Raw genomic sequence first — 22,686 nt, forward strand, 5'->3', positions numbered from 1 at the left:
CATACTTTCCTTTTGGATTTTACCTTGCCTCCAGCTAAAGCACTGCCTCTCTTTACAATGATTCACTATATCTGATTATGCATCCATGCAAAAAGTTTTCTGTCTCAGACAGTTCGTTGTGATTGTGCATTGCTATTGATCATACTAGTCTGGCCCCAATTTACTACATGGCTGCAGTCACTATGACCACATGGCTTTAAGTGTGTGTTTTTATTGTCACTATAGGTGTTTTATTTTCAAAAGCAAAAATTAGAAAAGTTGGAGCTTTTTAACTCAAGCCATTATAAGTAAAAGATTGCCAGTACCAGGAAAAAGTTTTCTTCTCCTGGTAAACTTCAATTAGTCAATGAGAATTGTATAAAAACTTGTATTTTCCTTTACAGTCTAAACACAAAACATAGTTTTAGAAGTCTACATAAGGACAAAGATTTTTAAAGAAAATATCATACTTTAAGTTTCATTACGTATGTCCTTTATCAGAAGCTATTTTAAATCCTTTTTCAAACATGAATTGATTTTAATTAAAATAAAATTTTACTGGAACACAGTCATGCTCATTCATTTCTGTGTCACCTAGTGCTGCTCTTACCCTACAACAGTAGAGTTGAGTACACAGTTATGATGGAGACCATCTGACCCGCAAACACTAATGTAGTTACCATTTGCCCCTTTACAGAAAGTCTGTTGTTCCCAGCTGTATAGCATTCGCCTCCTACCTTCTATCTCATCAGCCCAACCTAACTCACTTCTCTTTTTGTGTTCCTGATGTTTTATTTCAAAAGCAAATGATATAACTTTACCTAGTTCAGGTTAGCATTTTTTAAAGAACAAAACAAAATTTAGTTGCTTCCTTATTGGTGCAGTGTTTTTTTGTCAGTGATCCTCAAGGGAAAAAAAGGTGCCCCAATCCTAGTTTTGCTAGGGCAAGGTGAACCCTTTCAAGTTTGTATAGTTAGTTTAAAAAAAAAAAACTCAGAAAATTAATTATTAAACTCTGATTATTGTTTCTATCTTATTTGTTCTGGTTTCTTCTTCAAGAACTCCGATTGCTGTGGGATAGGTCACCTACAGCTAACTGCTGTCATTTTAATCACTTTGCCCATTCCTTCCCATCTCATGTTGGAGCACTTAATAAATGTGTCGCCAACATTACCAATTTTATTCTCTGCTGTGATGTTTCTGCCCTTTTCACTGCATCCAAATGAATGTGTAAATTTTGTTGCTGGATTTTAAATCTTTTTACATTTTTCCCATCTTAGCCCATTTTCTTTCCTTTTCAGCCCGCATCTGTCTATTTTTTGACCTTGTCTGTTCTTATTATTCCCTACTTCAGTTTCTGAAAAGACCCTTTCTTTTTGACTCCTATTAAAAACACCCACCAAATGTTTCCGAAATTTTACTTGTTTCTTACAGTAAGATATTTTCTAACATAAGCTTTTATTGTTTTCAGAGTAGCACACACTTTCCTTTATAAATTCTTTACTTGAGTTCCATGTTGATGTTTTTGCTCATTTACTGTTTTTTCCTATTTGCCAGCCTTTGAGGAAGAATCCTCATGGAATCCTGATGCTTGTCAATACACAGGATGGGCAGATTGCCTTTCAACAGCACCATCTCTATGGCTGTTGCATGAACATACTTCTTAGATCTAAAGCTCAGAAGTGGGTTGATGTGCCACTGTAGAAGTAGACCAAAGCATAGTTTTCTGTTCCAATGAAGATGGACACTTGGGTTTCCAGTTTGGGACTATTGTGAATACCACTACTATAAATATTTTTGTCATGCCTGTTGGTGCGCATACTCATGCATTTCTGTTGAATATATATCTGGGAGATAAAATCCTGAGTCATGGAATATGCACATTTTCAGCCTTAGTAGATAATGCCAATGTCCTGCGAATAGTGAACCAAAACTACTTGGAAAAATATTCCACAACATTTCCTTTTGTTTGATTCAACAAACCAGCACATCCTCATAGTTAACAAAATATTGAAATGAGACATAAGAAAATATTCTTTTTAAGTAGGGCGTCTAGAAGACACTGAAGAGAATGAAGATTTTTTTCATTTGATTATTATTACTGAAAACCATTTTAAATTATTGGGTGTTTAAGGAAAACAAATCTCCTTTCTCACGAAACACACATTGGCAAGTTTATGAGCAGTGCACACTTTGGGAGAAGTGCAGACCACTGGAATTCTTTATGATGATTCGCACTGCTTCTTTTTATTTTTTTAATCACAATCTGTAAAAAAGAGCCAAACAAATGTTTATGATTATGTCATCTTTTAGAAACATTCATTAACAGATCAATACATGCAAAAAATTACTGTGATACAGTGTGTCTGAGCCCTAGCTTTGAACTCCGACAGCCCCACACATATCCCAGCTCTGCCATTTATAAGCCTTAGGGATCCAGATGTTTCTTACTTCACAGTGTGTCAGTTTCCAAATTCTAGCACTTAAAAAAATATGTACATTAACTGGGTTGTAATTGAAAATAATATACATACATCATAAAAAAAAATAAAAATACAAAAGAATGTCAACATGAGGAAGGTAAATCTCTTTTCCCCAAGTGTGAATTCCAGTCCCCAGTTTCCATGCCTGACAACAGCTACCTACCAATTTCTTATTGACCTTTCCAGAAATATTCTCTGTATATTGCAGGCATAATGTATATACATATATATATTTGTTTGTATATATACATATGTATTTCTAACTTTTAAAAAACCATGTATGCCTTTATTTCATTACTTGTCCAAATATTACTGGACCATAAACAGAAGAGTCAGACATGTACTATAATAACTAAGTTTATCATCTTTGGTTCTTGCCATCTTTCAATTACATAAAACCCATAACTGCTTACCCATTTTTCAATGTTATCATCTCAAAGACATGTTTGTGAAAGTAGGTGGGTAGAATAAATTTTATCTAACAGTATGTTAGCCTAATTTACAACTTTATATATTTTCATATGATATGAAGCTTCAATTCATCCTCTTGACCTAGGTCTTGCAAATACCAGGAGCAGGCCTGCTTATGAATGTCCTGAAGAGCAGTTATCCATGGAACATTTGTTTGGGAAAAGTTAATATGTAGACATTGGAGGACGTAAGTACTGTTTCTGATTCTCTTTCCATTTTAGTTTGACTTACTGCCAACATCCTTTACTATTTCATTTATTTACTTTTAACTGACAAAGAAAGATTATATATATTTGTCAGGTACAGCATGATGGTTTGAAATACGTACACATTGTAGAATGACTCAGTCGAGCTAATTAACATATGTACTACTTCATATACTTTTCATTTTTGGGGCAAAGAGTGCTTAAAATCTCTCTTTGCTATTTTCAACATATAATACATTGTTATTAAATATAGTCACCATGGTTATACAATGCATCCTTTGAACTTATTCTTCCTAATGGAAATTTATATCCTTTGATCAACATCTCCCTACCACACTAGCTTCTGGCAACCAACATTCTACCCTTTGCTTCTATGAGTTCAACTTTTTTCTATTCTACATGTAAGTGATAGCATATGTGTATGTGTGTGGATGCATTATGCCTGGTTCATGGCATTATGCTGGTATTTCTGTGCCTGGCTTATTTCACTTAGCATAATGCCCTCCAGGTTCAGACATGTTGCTGCAAATGACAGGATTTCCTTCTTTTTTCTTTAAGGCTGAATAGTATTCAATTGTGTGTACACCATCATCTGTTGATGGACACTTAGGTTGATTTCAAATCTTGGCTATTGTGATTAATGCTGCAGTGAACATAGGAGTGTAGATATCTCTTTCACACACTGATTTCATCTCCTTTGGATATATACCCAGTTGTGGAATTGCTGGATCATATGGTAGTTCTATTTTTTATTTTTTGAGGACCTCCATAATGTTTTCCACAATGGCTGTACTAATTTACATTCCCACCAACAATGTGCAAGGGTTCTCCTTTCTTCACATCCTCCTCAACACTTATTTTTTGTCTTTTTGATAATAGCCATTCTAACAGTATGAGGTGATATCACATTGTGGTTTTCGTTTGCATTTCTTGAATGATTATAACATTGGATATTTTTTTCATGTATCTGTTGGCCATTCATATGTGTCTTCTTTTGAGAAATGTATATTCAGTCCTTTGCCCGTTTTTTAATTGGGTTATTTACTTTCTTGCTATTGAGTGGTTTGAGTTCCTCACATATTTTGAATATTAACCTCTTACCAGATGTACAGTTTGCAAATATTTTCTCCCATTTAGCAGGATGTCTCTTCACTCTGTTTATTGTTTTTTGTTTTGCTAAAACTTTTTAGTTTGATGTAATCCTTTTGTCTATTTTCACTTTTGTTGCCTGTACTTTTGAGTCATATCCAAAAGATCATCATCCAGACCAATGTTAGACGAGTTTTTCCCTTATGTTTTCTTCTCGCAGTTTTGCAGTATGAGGACTTATGTTTAAGTGTTTAATCCATTTTGAGTTGGGTTTTGAATATGGTGTGGAGAAAAGGTTCCAATTTCATTCTTCTGTATGTAGATATCCAGTTTTTTCAGCATCATTTATTGAAAAGACTGTCCTTTTCCCATTGTGTGTTCTTGGCACCTTTGTCAAAAATCAATTAACCACAAATCCGTGGGCATATTTCTGGGCTATTATGTTCCATTGGTCTTTGTGTGTAGTACCATGCTGTTTTGATTAGCATAGCTTTGCAGTAGATTTTTAAGTCAGTTAGTGTGATGGCTTTGTTCTTTTTGCTTCAAGATTATTTTAGCTACTTGGGGTATTTTATGGTTCCATATGAATTTTAGGATTGCCTTTTCTATTTCTGTGAAAAATGTCATTGGAATTTTAATAGAGATTGCAGTGAATCTGTAGATTGCATTGAATCTGTAGATTGCATTAAGTAGCATGGATATTTAAACAATATTAATTCTTTCAATCCATGAACACGGGATATCCTTTCATTTAATTGTGTCTTCTTCAATTTCTTTCATCAATGTTTGATAGTTTTCAATGTACAGGTCTCCTTGATCCAATTTACTCCAAAGTATTTTATTTTTTTCCTTGTAGCTATTATAAATGGGATTGTTTTCTTGATTTCTTTTTTGTATAGCTTGTTGTTAATGTATAGAAATGCTACTGATTTTTGTATGTTGATTTTGTACCTGTAACCTAATTCCTTTATCATTTCTATTAGTTTTTTTTGTTGGAGTCATTAGGGTTTTCTATATATAAGACCATGTCACCTGCAAAGAAAAACAATTTAACTTCTTCCTTTCCAATGCAGGTGCCTTTTATTTCTTTCTCTTGCCCAACTGTGCTGGCTGAAATTTCCAGTACTATGTTGAATAGAAGTAGCAAGAGTGGAGCATCCTTGTCTATTTCTGATCTTAGAGGAAAAGGCTTCAACTTTTTACTGTTGAGAATGATGTTAGTTGTGGGTTTGTCATATATGGATTTTACTATGTTGAGGTACATTTGTTCTATAACAAATCTGTTAAGAGTTTTTTTTTTTTTGGTCATGAAAGAGTATTGAATTTGTCAAATTTTTTTCTGAATCTATTGATATGATCATGTGATTTTTGTCCTTCATTCTGTTAATATGGTATATCACATTTATAGATTTGTGTATGTTGAGCCATTCTTTCATCTCTAGGATAAATCCCACTTGATCATGGTGAAAGATCCTTTTAATTTGTTGAATTTAGTTTGTTACTTTTTTTTTGAGAATTTTTGCATCTATGTTAATCAGGGATATTGGCCTATAATTTTTCTTTCTCGTAGTATACTTGTCTAGTTTTGAAATAAAAGTAACGCTAACCTTATAAAATGAGTTTGGAAGTATTCCCTCCTTTTCAGTTTTTTTGGAAGACGTTGCAATTTAAATGTTTGGTAGGATTCAGCAGTGAAGCCCTTGGGTCCTGCCTGGGATTTTCTTTGATGAGGTTCTTTTCATTACTGATTCAATGCCCTTACTTGTTATTGGTCTATTCTGATTTTCTATTTTCTTCATGGTTCAGTCTTGATAGGTTGCATGTGTCTAGACATTTATCCATTTCTTCTAGATTGTCCAAATTGTTGGTATGCAGTTGTTTATAGTAGTCTTTTATCTTTTGCATTTCTGTGGTATCAGTTGTAATGTCTCCTCTTTTATTTCTGATTTTCCTCGAGTCTTCCCTCTCTGTCCTTAAGTAGTCTAGTTAAAGGTCTGTCAATTTTATTTTTTCAAAATACCAACTTTTAGTTCTGTTGATCTTTTCTATTATTTTTCTAGTCTCTACTTCACTTATTTTGGGTCTAATCTTTATTATTTCTTTCCTTCTACTAATTTTGGGCTTAGTTTGTTCTTTTTTTAGTTCTTTGAGGTGTAATATTACGTTGTTTACTAGAGATCTTTCTTCTTTTTCGATGCAAGCACATATTGCTATAAATTTCCCTCTTAGAACTGCTTTTGTTGCATCCCATAATTATGTCTTGTGTTTCCATTTTCATTTGCCTCAAGGTATTTTTTTTAAATTTCCCTTTTCAATTCTTCTTTGACTTCTTGTTGTTCAGGACCGTGTTGTTTAATTTCCATGTAATTGTGAATTTTCTGAAATCCCTTCTGTTACTGATTTCTATTTTATATACCACTGTGGTTGGAAAAAAATACTGGCTATAATTTCAATCTTCTTAAGTTTGTTAGGCTTGTTTATCAGTCATCAGTCTTGGAGAATGTTCTGTGTGTATTTGAGGAGAATGTGTATTCTGCTGCTAGTGGATGGAATATTCTATATATGTCTGTTAGGTCCATTTGGTCTAAAGTGTAGCATAAGTCTGATATTTCTCTATTGATTTTTTGTCTAGATGTTCTGTTCATTGCTGAAAGTGGGATACTGGAGGTCCTCACTATTACTGTATTACAGTCTAGCTCTCCCTTCATATCTATTAATATTTGCTTTATATATTTAGGTGCTCCAATGTTGAGTGCACATATATTTATAATTGTTAAAGCCTCTTGATGAATTGACCACTTTATCATCACATAATGACTTTTTGGTCTCATTTTATAGTTTTTTACTTAAAACCTATTTTATCTGATGTAAGTTTAGCTACACTTGTTCTATTTTGGTTTCTATTTGCATTGAGTATCTTTTTTCATCTTTTCACTTTCAGTCTATGTGAGTCCTTAAACTGTGAAGTGAGTCTCTTGTAGGCTGGACATAGGTCTCATTTGTTTGTTTTTATCCACTCAGCCACTCTATGTCTTTGCATTGGAGAATTTAATCTAATTACATTCAAGGTAATTATTGATAAAGACTTACTACTATCATTTGGTTCATTGTTTTATGGTTGTTCTGTAGGTCCTTGTTCCTTTCTTCCTCTCTTGCTGTATTCCTTTGTAATTAGGTGACTTTCTCTAGTACTATGCTTTGATTTCTTGCTCTTCACCTTTTGTGTATTTAACATACGTTTTTTGCTTTGTACTCACCATGAGGAATATATAAAACACCTTATAGTTACAATAGGCTATTTTAAACTGGTAACAACTTAAATTTGATTGCATGCAAGAACTCTACACTTTTTATCCACCCTCCTCAACATCTGTGTTTTCAATTTCACAATTTACATATTTTTATGTTGTATATCCCTTAACAAATTATTGTAGGTATTATTTTTAATAGTTTTGTCTTTTAACCTTCATACTAAAGATAAAAGTGATTTACACGCCATCATTACAGTATTAGAATATTCTGAATTTGACCATGTACTTACTTTTACCAATGAGTTTTATACTTTCATATGTTTTTGTATTACTAACTTTCAAGTGTGGAATATGACACATATAGGAAAGTACCTAAAAGCAACGTGCAGCCTAATGAATTAATGTACAGTACTCATCTGTGTAAATATCACCCAAGTCAGGAAATAGTATTCCATAAGCTCCCATTTACCCCTTCCCAATCACAATCCTCTCTTTACCTCCTAAAAGTAATCACTATTCTGATTTTTATTTTATTTTTACAGTAGTCACTTTCTTACTTTTCGTTATACCTTAACTTTCTAAGTATGCATTCCTAAACACTCTAGTTTGATGCTGTTGGTTTTGAACTTTATATAAATAAACTCATACTGTGGATTATTTTTGGATTTGGCTTATTATGGTGCTTATTATATTTGTGAGATTCTTCCATATGTTATATTTAGTTCTACTTCATTGTAATTACTGTAGAGTAAGGAATGATAAACTTTTTCTGAAAAGGGCTTAATAGTAAATATTTTAGGTTTTGTGAGTCAAATGGCAAAATCAATCATACTCATTTAACAAAAGAGAAAACAAATTTTCATAACATTTTTGATAAAATTCAAAATACACTACTAATAATTGACTATAGCTTTTTGTGATATAGTTATCTTAATGAAAAGAATGGAATTCTTATTGGGGGAATAACATTTTGCTTAATTTGGGTTCAAGTCATTGAAATTGAGTGCAAATGTTCATTTATTAATAGTGATGTGTAATTAGATTTTCCTCTTTCTCATTTCATCTTTGAAAATGAGATTTTCCCCTATCTTATCTCATCCCTATGTCATCTTTGAAAATGTCTTTTCATTCAGAACGGTATGGCCAATAGTGGTATCCATCCACAATTATATACTTTTATATAAATATCCATATGTATTGCTTGGAAGGCATTTATAGAATTCTATTAGATTCTTCTCTTGATATTTTCTTTTTAGCATGTCATTACAATACAGATTACTTCCAATTGAAGGTAAGATGGACATGCTTCCATTGCAGATAAATAGATTTTGACATTTCCTTTGCACTTGTTTCAAAGTCCAAAATTGCTACTAGAAAAGTAGTTTAGGCTCAGAAAATATATCCAATGCAAATACATGTAGGAATGAAGATCTTCCTTCTTGTTTTAACTTTTCATAACATAGGAAGTATATTATTTGGGATTCAAATAATGTTAGTTGCCAGTGAAGGGACTTCACCATAGCATAAGCTCTGCATGTGAGTTCTGCTTGCCTTGCAATATTAGGACAGATTCATTAAAAAATATTACTGAGTCTGCAGCAACAGCCAATTTCCAAAGCCAGTCAGTGTTCTGTGACAGTAGCTGAGGATGGTGCTCTTACTTACAAAAATCTCAGTCTTGGCCCTGAGCTGGAAAAAATCACACTGAAACTTTATCACTCTGAATCACTGAATGTCAGAGTGATGGTGCAAGTCAGAACATTCAGCTTCTCTTTCTGACCAAAAACCAACCAACCAACCAACCAACCAACCAACCAAACAACACACATACACAAAAACCCACAAAAAACAAAAAATGATAGAAGTGTCAATGGTTAGGTCCATGGAACTGAGTGAATTTTATTACTGACATAACTGGTTAAATAACATGATGGATTCAAACATTTCTCAACCAGAAAAAGGGTATCTACCTAAAACCTAAAGCTAACATTATATGGGAAAATTTGGCCTCACCCTAGGGGCTCCTCTGCACCCTAATCCATCATGACAGCCCACACAGCTCCCCTGGCTTCTCTTTCCCTTGGTAATGTCCCTCTGCCCTTGGCAAGAATATGCATCGGTAGTTGTTGGGCATAATATTCTATAAATGTCCAGTAGGCCAAGTTTTTAAAAATTATGTATCTAAAATATTCCATTTTAATTTTATTATTATTATTGAGACAAGGTCTTGCTCTGTCACTCAGGCTGGGGTGCAGTGGCATGATCTCAGTTCACTGCAACCTCTGCCTCCTGGGCTCAAGCAATCCTCCTGCCTCAGTTTCCCAAGTAGCTGGGACTACAGGCGCACACCACCATACCTGGCTAATTTTTTTTGTATTTTTTGTAGAGACAGGGTTTCACCATGTTGACCAGGCTAGTTGCGAACTCCTGAGCTGAACTGATCCACCTGCCTTGGCCTCCCAAATTTCCTGGGATTACAGACGTGAGCCACTGCACCCAGCCAAATATTACATTTTTAAATGTTTTTTCTCTCTGCTCGCTTGTTAGTTCCTGATAAAGATTAAAATTTCCCAGAATTATTGTGGATTTGTCTATTTCTACAGGCAGTTCTGTTAAATTTTGCTATATTTAGGGTAAGGCCGTGCTATTAAGTATATTTAAATTGTGACATTATATCTTCCCAATAAATTAGACCTTTATTTTTATGGCATGTCCCTCTTTTTCTCTAATACTTTGTGCCTTAAAGTTTTCTTTGATATGAATATTGCTATATCTGCTTTTCTATGGGTGGTGTTTTTACGGTATCTTTTTCAATCTTTTAACTTGCAACCATTTTGTATATTTAGATTTTATATAGGCTTCTTGCAAGCAGCATATAATTTAGTATGATTTTTATTCAGTCTGGTAAATTCTGACTTTACTTGGAATATTTTGTCCATTCACATTTAATGTACTCAATGACAAATTTTGGTTTACATCTACCATTTTATTCAGTGCTTTCTATTGGTTCTGTTTCCTTTTTTCTCCTTTCTATCCGCTTTTTGTATTGAGTGTTTTGAAAACTTAATCCCATTTTCTTCTGTTAGTTTAGATGTCATATATCTCCTTACTATCCCTTCAGAGTTACCCTAGAGGTTACAAAATGCATCCTTGAGTTATCACGGATCATTGAGTTATCAATGTCAACTTATATTTTTATCTTCCTCCTAGACAATGCAAGTGTCTTAGAACAATTTAATATATTTAGCCCTCTTCTGACTTATATATTACTCTTTTGTTTTATAACTGCATTGCTCCTATTACTGCTGTTTCTTGTAATTATTGTTTTATGCAATCAATAAGCCAATCCACATACCTGTCCTTAAATTTATTTCCAACCTTCCAACTGGGATAATTTTTCTTCTGCTTAAAAAGCATGCTTTAATAATTTCTTGTGTTGCAGATCTCCTAGTGACAAATTTTATTAGTTTCATTTGTCTGAAAATGTCTTTCATTGCCATTCTTGAAGAATATGTTTGCATGAAGAATATATTTGCATATAATCCTACTTTATTTTGCTATTTCAATATATTGAACATATCATTCCATCTTTTTGGCTTTCATTGTTTCTGACGAGAAGTCAACTGTCAGCTTAATTGTTGCTCTTCTGAAGGTAATTTATCATTTTTCTCTGAATGCTTTTAAAGGTTTTTTTCTTTTTGGCTTTCAGCAGTATTAGTATTCTAAGATGTATCTAGGTATGGTTTTCTTTTTATTTATTCTGCTTAGGGTTAAGAAGTCTTCTTGAAAACAATTCTTTTATTATTTTTGGAAAATTCATATTCCATATGATCTCCCAACATATTATTCCTTCCTTTAGTAGTCAAATTTATTCAATCAGTGGTCCATACCTACTCACTTTTTCTTCTTTTCTAAATCATTAAGTTATTCTAAATCTATCCTTCTCTCTCTTCTATAAATTCCTATCCTTTTGTCTTTCCATGCTTCTTTCTAAATATCTCTGAGGAGAGATTCACTGAGTTTCTCATTTTTGCTACTGTATTTTTAAATTCTGGAATTTCTATTTTCTTCAGATATGCTATATCATTTTTATTATGTCCAGTTCTCTTGAAATTTTCAATATCGGCATTTACCCTTTGAACAGAGTAAGTGTCTTAGCTCAGGCTGTCATAACAAAATACCATAGATTGAATAGCTTAAACAGCAGAAATTTCTTCTCTCACAGTTCTAGAGGGTACAAGTCCAAGATCAAGGTGCCAGCATGGTTAGTCTTGGTTGAAAGTTCTCTTTCTGGCATCTAGATGGCCACCTTCTCACTGTGTCTTCACATTGAAAGTGGAGGAAGAGAGGGAGAAAGGAAGAGAGAGAGAGACGGAGAATGGCAGAGGGAGAGAGGAAGGAGAGGAGAAGCACTGTGATGCCTCTTCTCATAAAAGCAATAACCCCATCATGAGGGTTCTGCCCTCATTACCTTATCTAAACCTAATTCTCTTCCAAAGGTCCTGTCTCCAAATACCACATTGGGGGTTATAGCTTCAACATATGCATTTTCAGGGACACATTTCAATCATAGGTAGAACTCATGTTCTTCACCATTCATTCTACACCAACAATACCAAAAATCTTAACTCATTCCCACATCAACTCTAAAGTCTACAGTTCAAATTCTCATAAATATTATCCAAATGAAGTACGGGTGAGACTCAAGATATGACTTGTCCTGAGGCAAAATTATTCTCCACCTATGAGCCTGTGAAACCAGCCACACTATGTGCTTCTAAAATACTATGGTGGGAGAGGCATAGGGGACATATTTCCTTCCAAAAGGGAAAAATCAGAAGAAAGAAATGGGTGATGGAACCTAAGCAAGTCCACAACCTTGCAAGGCAAATTCCACTGGATCTTAATTCTTGAGTATAGTCTTCTTTGGCTTAGTGTCTTGCTTTCTAAGCCCACTGGGGTGGCAGCATCATTCCCACGGCTCTGCCCCTTTGACTCTACAGTGCCCCATCCCCATGGCTCTAGGTAAGTGTCTGCTCCCTGTAGCTCTGCTGACCCAGGGTCCCACCCCATAGCTCAGATGAGCTGGGGTCCACTGGGTGATCCTTCCTCCAAAGCTCATGGTGAAAGCCACTTGGCCTGTTGAAACTGGGACAATGACCCTGATGACCTCTGGATCTCCTGTGGAATCATTTTGCCTTCTTCTTGAAGAATAGTGCACGTTTGCAGCTGAATAGTTCTATCATCCCATCCTGTCTAATTCAAGAAGTCCAATCAATAGGCTTCCTTAATTTCATCCTGCAATGTTTCTGCTCATATAATCCCATACACTTATCAAATGTCTGTTAACCGACCCTTAGCATTCCCATCAGAAAGAGCTTTCTCTTTTTTTCCAATATGAACAGGCTAAGAATTTTCCAAATCTTCACATTCTGATTTCTTTTTGCTTAACAATTGCTTCTTCAATTAATCTCTTGCCATTTGCATTTTACGATAAGCAGTCAGGAGGAACCAAGTTGCTCCTTTAACACTTTGCTTAGAAATATCCTCAGCTAAATATCTAATTTCATTGCTTGCAACTTCATCCTTCCATTAAACACTACAGCACAGTTCAGTTAAGGTCTTTGCCATTTTATAATAAGGGTCACCTTTCCTCTAGTTTCTAATAACATATTCCATATTTCCATATGAGAACTCACCAGAATCACCCTTGATGTCCATATATATATAGTATATACCTCAAAACTCTTCCAGCTTCTACCCATAACCAGTGGCAAGGCCACTCCCACATGTTTAGGTAGTTGTTACAGTAGTACCCAACTCCTGGTACCAAAATCTGTCTTAGTCAGCTGGGGCTGCCATGACAAAACAACATAGACTGGACGGCTTAAACAACAGAAATGTATTTTCTCATCGTTCTGGAGGATAGAAGTCCACAGTAGTAAACATAGTTATTTTAAAGTCTGTGTCTAATCACAAAGGCATAAGAACGATACAATGGACTGTGCAGACTTGGGGGGAAGAGTGGGAAGGGGACGAGGGATAAAAGACTACAAATATGTTGCAGCGTATACTGCTCTGGTGATGGGCGCACCAAAATATCACAAATCACCACTGAAGAACTTACATGCAACCAAATACCACCTGTACCCCAATAACTTATGGAAAAAATAAAGTCTGGGTCTAACAAATCCAATATTTTAGATCCTTTTATGTCTGTTTCTGTCATCTGTTGTTTTTGCCGCTTGTTCAGATTGTCATGTCTCCTCATGTACCTGAATATTCTTGATTGTGTTCTAGAAATTGTGAAAATAGAGGTCTAGAACAATGTTAACTTCCTGTAAAGAGAATTTACGTTTTATTTCTGGCAGGTTCCTTGAGGCAATAGAAACCAAGAACCTCGTTAAGTTCAATTTCTGGGATTGAGATTTTTAAAATCACTCAGATGATGAGAAGCTAAACTACATTATACACCAGGGATAGTTTACTTCCAGTCAACCCTTACCACTAGGGCATAGCCTTTTAGCGTCCCTACCCAAATGAAGAAGGTTTACCAGGGCCCCATCCTTGACTCAAGTTTTTTGTCCCCCTGGTTTTGCAAAGCTTTTAAAAATACTGCTCAGTCTTTCAGCCACATTTTCTAGAATCTTCATATTCTCCCAGGAAAAAAGTAGCTCCAAATGCCAGACCCAACCCTCTAAATTTCCATCTTCTCCTAGATCTTGGCCCAGAAATTCTTCACTATTTATTAGCTCTCTGTTCAAGCTAATTAAAAATACGCATTTTTAAATACGTATTTTAAATCAGTGGTCCATGCCTACTGCCCCTTTCCCTAGCCATCATTGAATAATCTCACATCTGTCCTTCTCTGCTTCCCTCTGCAAGAAGGAAGAGGGAAGATATACTTTGGGGACAGCTAAGCTGCATGTTCCAACCATTTAATTTATTGGTTGATCACCTTTGTTGAGTGTCTGTAATTAGCCTGACAACTAGACTTTCTTGCAACTAGATTTTATAATTATTATATACGCTTTACATAGGCTTTAATGAAATACATTTTACTTTAAGTATGAAATAGAAGATAATTTTTGTTCTCCTCTGGCTTGATTTCACAGGTCACTATGGATGTCATGGAGTAGGTATCATAATCAGAAGTAAAGGCAGATGCATTCAATGCAAACTGTGTAAATTATTAATCTTATTAAATTTCCATGTCAGAAAAATGACCACCCCAACCTTAAGGCTTGCTTTTGTCACAGTAATAAGGTAGGCAAATGCTTTGGTCCTTGAATTTACATTTTATAGACAATATACAACATAACATGTAATAGATGTTTTATATTTTCAATTATTTCAGAGGTTATTTTACTATTAAAGTCTAAAGTTTTTCTGCTGTAATTTACAGCCACAGTTCGATATTTAAGAGTCACTTATTAGCTTTCTCTCTGCAGTATTTCTTACCTTCCCTCTCATCTCAACCTTCCTTCCATGATTCCTTTTGATTGAGACTTAAGATTCCATTCTATTGGACCAAGGACTGAAGCAGAGAAATTATTTGTATAAGATTATACAATTGGTGGCAGAGTTGGCCAATACACAAAACTTCTGAGTGCCAAACTAAAATTTCTCTCTAGCCCTGGTACTTTCCTCAACCTGATGGTTGGCATACCTTCAGGGCAAAACAGCAGAACATGTGCCTCTACCACAAAAGGGTTGAGGGAGAAAGTATAGACAAAAAGTTCACTCCATTTCCCTCCTCATGAGAATTTTAGTTTTAATTGACTCCCTAGCACTATTCTCCTAGTAACCTGATAAGGTGATAGGTGTCAACTGTGTTACTGAGCAACTTGAACTACTTAAAAATGACCCCTGATCGGCAAATTCCATCTGAACTGGGAGGAATGAATACCTAATAGAAAACCATAGCTTTGAATTTCTGTGAGTATGTTGACTTTTGTAGCTGGGCAAATCCACGGTGGGGACCCTGGAAGCTATGCCTATGGAATTATTACAAGAGATTCTGGCCCCTGGGGTGTGAAACTTTTACGCCAGGGCAGCTCCTGTACCCCCCCACCCACCTACCTCTTTTCCTTGTATTGTATCTGCACTCCATAAACTAGGGACTAAAGAAAATAGCTATGTGTTCTTCTGCATGACTATGGCAAGGGCTCCTACAGGAAGAGAAATGTCTGATGTTGCCTTGCTGGAAGCTGTTTCCTGTCTTATATTTTTCTAAGTACATTCATGCCAAATATGGTCTATGTTAGTCTTGTGAGTATGACAGCCTTTAGTTGAGCCCAAGACCAACCCCTGGTGGGCACTGCAGAAGGTGTCTGAGCTAGAATTGGGCAGGCTGTGTGTCTCATGCCATGCTTACAACTAGCACAATGCATTAGGGCATACCTTGTCTACTTCCATAAGAACAAGTTTTTTTAAATGTATAACACTGACACGTTCTGTAGCTTCATTTGACAAGGTACATACACACTAAAAGAACCCATAAAAATAATTTAGAGTCCTATTTTTTGTATCACAAGAGTCTATTTGCTGTAATATAAACTCTAATTTTCTAATAATCTCAACAGTAGATGCTATAACCTAGAGGAAATGTGCCAATTTAAACAGAAGTCCTCCATTTCTTAAACAACAATCTTCCATTTCTTAAACAGCAATTATGATTGTTAGAGCACAGCACAAAGCTGAACAATGCCGCTTTTCTTCCTTTCTCTGCTTTTTTTCCAGGTGGAAAATCAAACTCACCTTAGCTGTTGTTCTCATTTTGAGTTTCTTTCTCAAGTAACATGGCAGCATTTGAGGCCTCATCTTGCTGTCCCTCAGTTAATCTCTTTTGAACCATGCTTTCTGTGCAACTGTGGATGATCTGATGGGCTGCAAGAATATGTTTCCGCTGTGCGTTCCTCACTGTGCCAAAGTAATAGAAAAATTTTCACTCTGAAAGTCTGAACGAAACCATTCCCAAATGTTTCAAGAGAGTCATGATAGAAATAATTTTGCAAACTAAAGGTAAACCCAACCCAAATCTAATTTCTTTCTGCTCCCTCGGTTCCCACTCTCTGGTTCAGCCCAGTCATACTCCTTCCCACCAGGCTTGCCTCCATTCCACTCCTCAGCAGTTTCCCTCACCTGGAATGCCTGTACTCCAAAACCTGGAAAGCTCACGTCCAAGATCCTCCAGGAAGTCTCCTCTGACTACATCAGCCCAGATTTACCACTTACCGCACTTCAGTTTGTACCAACCTATTCAGCATTGAAGCACTTCATGTGAGTTACATTTTGTTTGATACCTAGAGTGTAAATAACTTACAAATAAAGACCTTGTCTTATACTTCTTTTTGAGCCTTAGTTCTTAATGTGGAGGGGACTTACTGATTGATGATGAGTTTATGAGCTCATGGCTTTAGAAGGTAGTCCTAGCTCCAAATTCTAAGACTATTCACTATCAGGTAAGCACCTAAGACCCTGGAAAGGAGTAGTGATGATGATGATGTTAGCAGTTAGCATTTGTCCTTACTTAGTGCCAGGTACTGTTTTAAGCAGTTGACATGTAATTCTTCATTTAATCCTCCTAAAAGATAGTATTTTAATATCCTCATTCTCAGAAGAAGAAACATGGACACAGAGACATTAGATAATTTACCTTTTTTTGATCCAATTTACGTTTTTCTGATCCATTGGCTTTTTAAAAAGTGCTATATCTCGAAATCGTCTGTAATATTATCTTAATTTTGGGTAAAGAGTGTATATATAATACATATGGTTCTCATTTGAAAAGAGAAAAAAAAAGGTCCTAGTGTGCTCCCTGTTCATATGGCTCTTTTGATTTGGCAAAAATATAAAGGGAAGAGCTAGGGACTCACTCAACTTGACCGCAGATAAGTGCCACTGGATTCCTTTCACTCAAGTCTTCCTCCAGATCCTCAACTCAGACTCCCAAGGTGAGGGAGGGGATCACAAACTAGTAAATTTTTTTTTTTTTTTTTTTTTTTTTTTTTTTAGACAGGGTCTCACTCTGTTGTTCAGGCTGGAATGCAATAGCACAATCTCGGCTCACTGCAGCCTTCACCTCCTGTGCTTAAGTGATCCTCCCACTTCAGTCTCCCGAGTAGTTGGGACTACAGGTGCATGCCACCACACCTAGCTAATTTTAAAATATTTTTTGTAGCAACTGGGTCTCTCTATGTTGCCCAGGCTGGTCTCAACTCCTGGATTCAGGTGATCTTCCCACCCCAGACTCCCAGAGTGCTGGGATTACAGACTTCAGCCACCACACCTCGCCACAAACTAGTAATTATTAAACCCACTGTTTTCCTCCTCTCTTTCAATCCTAGGGTGGAATTCAACCAAGGGTGTAATGGCTTTGAAGCAGCCTGGCCTCACTTTGAACCCAGGAGAAGTGGAAAGGAGTTGCATATTTTCTTAAGGTCCTAGAAAACATAAGGTCCTTTTGTAACATAATGTGACACAGAAATATATTACTTGATCTGAAAATTAATTTTTTTGTATAAGCACTATCATACGCTACTGATGTGAGTCAGCGATCATTTTGTGGGGCAATATGGTAATATCAAATTGGGAGAACAATCTTTTTGTAGGAAATTTGGTACTATCTATCAAAATGTAAAATACACATACCTTATATCCCAGCAATTGTACTGTTAGGAATTTACTCTCAGAAGCATGGCCGGGATGTGTAAAATATATTGATTGAAGCACCGTTAGTAACAGGAAAACAAACTGGAAACAAACTAAATGCTTATCCTTAGGGGGTACTCGTTTAAAAATTACACTACAGCTATGCAATGGAAAAATCAGGCATTTCTTTGTCCTCTCCAAATGTGTTAGAATTCCACCATTTCTTTATCCCTGGTTAAGCAAATTGAAATGTTAAGCATTTTTCTGCTTAAACCTGTCTGGAATTCCCCTGTATCATTTTCAATGCTTTTGAGCTGCTATTTCACTTAAATATGGTTCTTCTGGTTGCTCCCCTCTGTCTAGGATCAAGCCTGCCATCAACAGTCTCAGAGCGATGGAAGAATCTTACTTTTCTGTTTAAGATATTATTTTCTCTTTCTCTATTGACTGAAAGCATCAATCTTTAAAAACATGCCACCAGTGACAAATAATAAATTAGGATATTTATACTTGGATGGAGTTCCAGCAGAAACAAGCTATTTGGGGTGCAGGCAGAGCAGCAGAGTAGATTTAGACCTTTCCCGCACCCCTGCTTTTTAATATTCACGGTTCACGTGTCCTGCCTCCATAAGGCTGCTACAATGTGCAAATCTTTTATGTGCTCATTATCTGTTTTATGCTTTTAAAAAAAAATAAAAAATACACCTTTTCTGAAAACTTGGGAACATCCTTTTAAACAAGGTTTGGATTTTGATATTGTCACTCTTATTAGAACTACGTCCCATCTGTATTAGATTTGATTATATTCTAGAATCAGGTAGCATGAAGAGAACCTGACAAACTCTGAAATAAGAAAACTCAGTGATCCTCCTTCAGAAATTTCCCCATCCCTCTGTTTAATTTTAAATCTCTGGGATATTGAAAATAAGTTACATATTTTAAAAATCCTAAAGTAAAGCATTTACATTGGCTTACCTTTTTCTTTGACAAAGTATTTTTGCACCTCTGGGATCAGAAAACTATAAACCAACTCAGCAACAATCTCCTCTGACTGCAGATAGGTTCGGCTAAAAAATATAAAACAAATTGAATTATTTCTTTGGTTTTTTTACTTGAGCTGCTGATTTATGCTTTCCTGCTGTGTAAGCAACTCCATTCAAATCCCAACATCACCTTTTCCTTGATTAAGTGATCTGAAATATCACATTCCTGGCAAGTTTGTTTAACTCCATAAAAAAAATTTGGATTTGACCCTGTCCTTCAGTTACCCTGCCTGCCAGGAAGAGAATGTTGGAAACACAGCTTATACATAGAAGCCAGAAACCTTGGGATGAAGTCCCAGTAATGTTGCACATACGTATTCACATTGTTTTTATGCTTCCGAGTATTCTTAAAGTAAGTAATGAGAGTAATCCAGACTGCAGAGGATAACTGAGAATACATACAGAGGTACACGCATATTGGCTTCTCAGGAGTTATGTTAATAAAACAATGGACCCTGAAGTATGAGTTATTTGTTTCTCCTTGGTGGTGAAATTGTAAGCTCTTGAAAAAATATATATGAGTATCAGCAAATAGGCTGTCCATTCTACAATCTGTTCTCTTGATACACACCGGCTTTCCATTTCATAAGCAATGTCATTGATTTTCTCAGCCATCTTCTCTATTTCTGCCCTGGCTTGTTCTTCTGCAGTATTTGCTTCAGTATTCAGTATTATGTCTTCTAGGTAGGAGCTTATAGTACTATGGTGAACTTTAACTACCTGCAAAATACAATAATACCCTCACTAAAACAGGTATGCTGTTGTAAACAACACAAGAAAAATACACAAACATTGGGTTAACTTTTTTTAGCTCATATATTTCATTTATTAAGTCAACAGTCCCTTCACTCATCATTCATTTTCTTTAGCATCTCATCAGTCTATTTCTCATCCACCTGCCTACTCATTCTGGGCAGCCCACACCCATTTAGCCCATTTCAGAATTATGGATCTTATTGGGTGCGGGGGCAAGACAGCATTGCTGAAGGATCATGGGCTTCAGAGTCAATAATGCTGGTTCAAATCCTGGCTTTGTTCTTACCAGCAACGTGATTTGGTCAAACTACCTAACAGAAGAACAGACTAGGAGGTATTCTCCAGTATCCTTTCCCTCCTTCCTCTTACATAATAGAACCCCTGGATTTCAGCTAGGCAAACAGGTGCCTAGAATAAAGACTACATTTCCTAGCACCCACAGGAGCTGGATTGGCCGTATGACCACATTCTGACCAAAGAAAGGATTCTTACAGGGAAAGACCTGGCTTCTTTTTTTCTCTCTTCATTTCTCCTTTCATGAGGACATAATGCTGGAACACCAGCAATCATCTTAAATTGCCAGAAGGGCTACGACTTAGGAAGAGAAGAGCAGAAAGCTAGAAGGATCCTGGGTCTCTAATGAATTTATTGAATTATCATACCAGCCCTTGACTGCTTCTTTTTAAGGCTTACTTGATATCACGAAATAGGATACAGATTTTAAAAGTGCATTGGAAGCAAACTCAGAGATTAGAAAAATAAAACAAAATAAAAAGTACAGAGCACATAAATGTACAGTGTAATGAATTAGGGTAAAGTCAGAACCCATGTACTATAGTAACTGCCAGTATCTTAGAAGGCCACCATGGTTTCTTCTTTTACTACAGCACCTTCCCACTTTCATGGTAAACACTTTGTTTTCTCTATATTTTTGCTCCCTAAGTATGTAACCATAAGCAAAGTCGTTTGGTTTTTCCCGTTTTACAGGTGTATGCACATAGAAAGATTAAGCAACAACTGTGGCATAGTTTTGTGTGTATATGTATGCTGATTATCAGCTTCTTAGAGGTAGGGCACTTTTCTGTTTCATGTCTAAATATATCTTTGTATCTGAGATAATGCCTGGGACTCAGTAACAATTCAGTACCTGTTTCTGGATTGGCACTTTGGCACAATTCTGAGTATATGATACTGTACACCTATGTGTAAAACATCAATCTTCAATTCCTATGCCTTCTCTATGGGAGACTCTCAATGGCCAGTTGAATACAGTATCAACCAAACAACTACCCCACCAAAATATATCTGCTGAACGTCTATTAGGTACGGGGATCTATGCTGTGTTGTGCAAGGCACAAAGGGAATATACAATATTCATGCTGTCATAGAGCCCACCCTCTTATTCAGGAAGCAAGTTGCATCTATATGGATCAATTAGACAGCTCAGTCATGTAATAGTAGAGAGGTGGAAAGTTTACTATGGTCCATCCATAGCCATATATGTACCTGTGTGTTTATGTATATCTTTATAAATGTGTAAATTTCTGGACACATTTGTGCGTGTATGTACATGAATAAGGAAACGTGTGGCTATGTGTGTTCCTCTATGTCTTGCTAATATTTTGCACACCAGATATTTGTAAATATGTCCTCATGTATGTGCCTGCAAAATTGTATATGTATTTAAAGATGAGTCTATGACTTTATGTCTGTGTTTCTCACTATCTATATGCTATATTTTAGAAATTTATTAAATATTACATTTCTGTTTTATAATTTATGTGCAAGCATATTTCTCTTCAAGAGAATCTGTTTGAATGGAGGTTGGGGAAGTAGGATGGAAAATAGTCATTATATTTTAATTAGAAAGGTTGGGAATTAAAATGATGGATGATATTTGAATCTGTGGGTTCACAGTGGGTACATTTTTTACCTAAGTGATTCTTAAATCAGGCTAGAAGGGCTATCTTAACCCTTTCCTGCCCTTGCTAGACAGAGCTGATGTTTTCTGCCATCATTCCCATTTAGAAGATGTCTTCCTAAGAAGCTTTTTACCAGCTTCTTCCTTTCTCTGCTTTTGTGTATAGTAGCTCCTCTGTTCCATGGCTTCTTATTCTCACCCCCAGCTATTCTTCCCATCTCCAGCAGTTCTTCCTTAGTGATATTAGGTAGATATGGCAAGTTCTGATTTGCCAATAATTTCTAAATCTCAGTAACTCTTTTTGAAGAAAAGTGTGTTAAGATTGGTAGGAGGCTACAAGCTGGTCACCAACTCCCAAATTTACATCTTCAGCCAAAACCTCGTTTCTAAATTCCATCTTGTAGATCCACCTACTGAAACAATATCTCTGCTTAGATGTCCCAAACTAAATATAAATTGATTTCCTGATTCTTCTCCTGCCCCTACGCTTATTCCTCTCTCAACTTTCCTACCTCAGGAAATAATACCATCATCTTCCAGTTGCTCAAGCCTGACACTGGACGTAATACTCGACTTCCTGTGTCTCACTCGGGCCTTCACTACTTCAACAGCTACTTCCTGGCCGCCTTGTTCTCCCCTCTGTCCTCCCTCCAGCCTGTGCTCCACACAGCAAGTGGAGCAACCGGCTTAAAATGTGTCTCTGGGCTCTATTTGTTTCCTTCATGGAGCTCAATACATTTTCTAATTCTATACACAGGTGCGTATTATGTGTTATTTAAGCTTTAGGAGAGAACGGATCGTGTCCCGGTTTTTTTCCCCTCCAAAGTTTCCCAC

At 36.0% G+C, this 22,686-nt stretch overlaps 1 protein-coding gene across 1 annotated transcript in view; it reads right to left on the minus strand.

The window, feature by feature from the left end:
• Positions 1–1,383: 1,383 nt before the first annotated feature.
• The window catches only part of MAATS1 (MYCBP-associated, testis expressed 1), a 72,059-nt gene continuing 50,756 nt past the window's right edge, over positions 1,384–22,686 (minus strand). The window contains exons 14-17 of the mRNA XM_011987201.1: positions 19,747–19,895; positions 19,108–19,199; positions 16,240–16,401; positions 1,384–2,245 (exon numbers count right to left, since the gene is read on the minus strand). Coding sequence (XP_011842591.1) covers positions 16,241–16,401; positions 19,108–19,199; positions 19,747–19,895 — 402 coding nt within the window. The 3' untranslated portion in view covers positions 1,384–2,245; position 16,240. The remainder of the gene's footprint in view (positions 2,246–16,239; positions 16,402–19,107; positions 19,200–19,746; positions 19,896–22,686) is intronic.

Source organism: Mandrillus leucophaeus, unplaced genomic scaffold (genome assembly GCF_000951045.1).
Source record: "Mandrillus leucophaeus isolate KB7577 unplaced genomic scaffold, Mleu.le_1.0 Scaffold302, whole genome shotgun sequence".
Taxonomy (NCBI): domain Eukaryota; kingdom Metazoa; phylum Chordata; class Mammalia; order Primates; family Cercopithecidae; genus Mandrillus; species Mandrillus leucophaeus.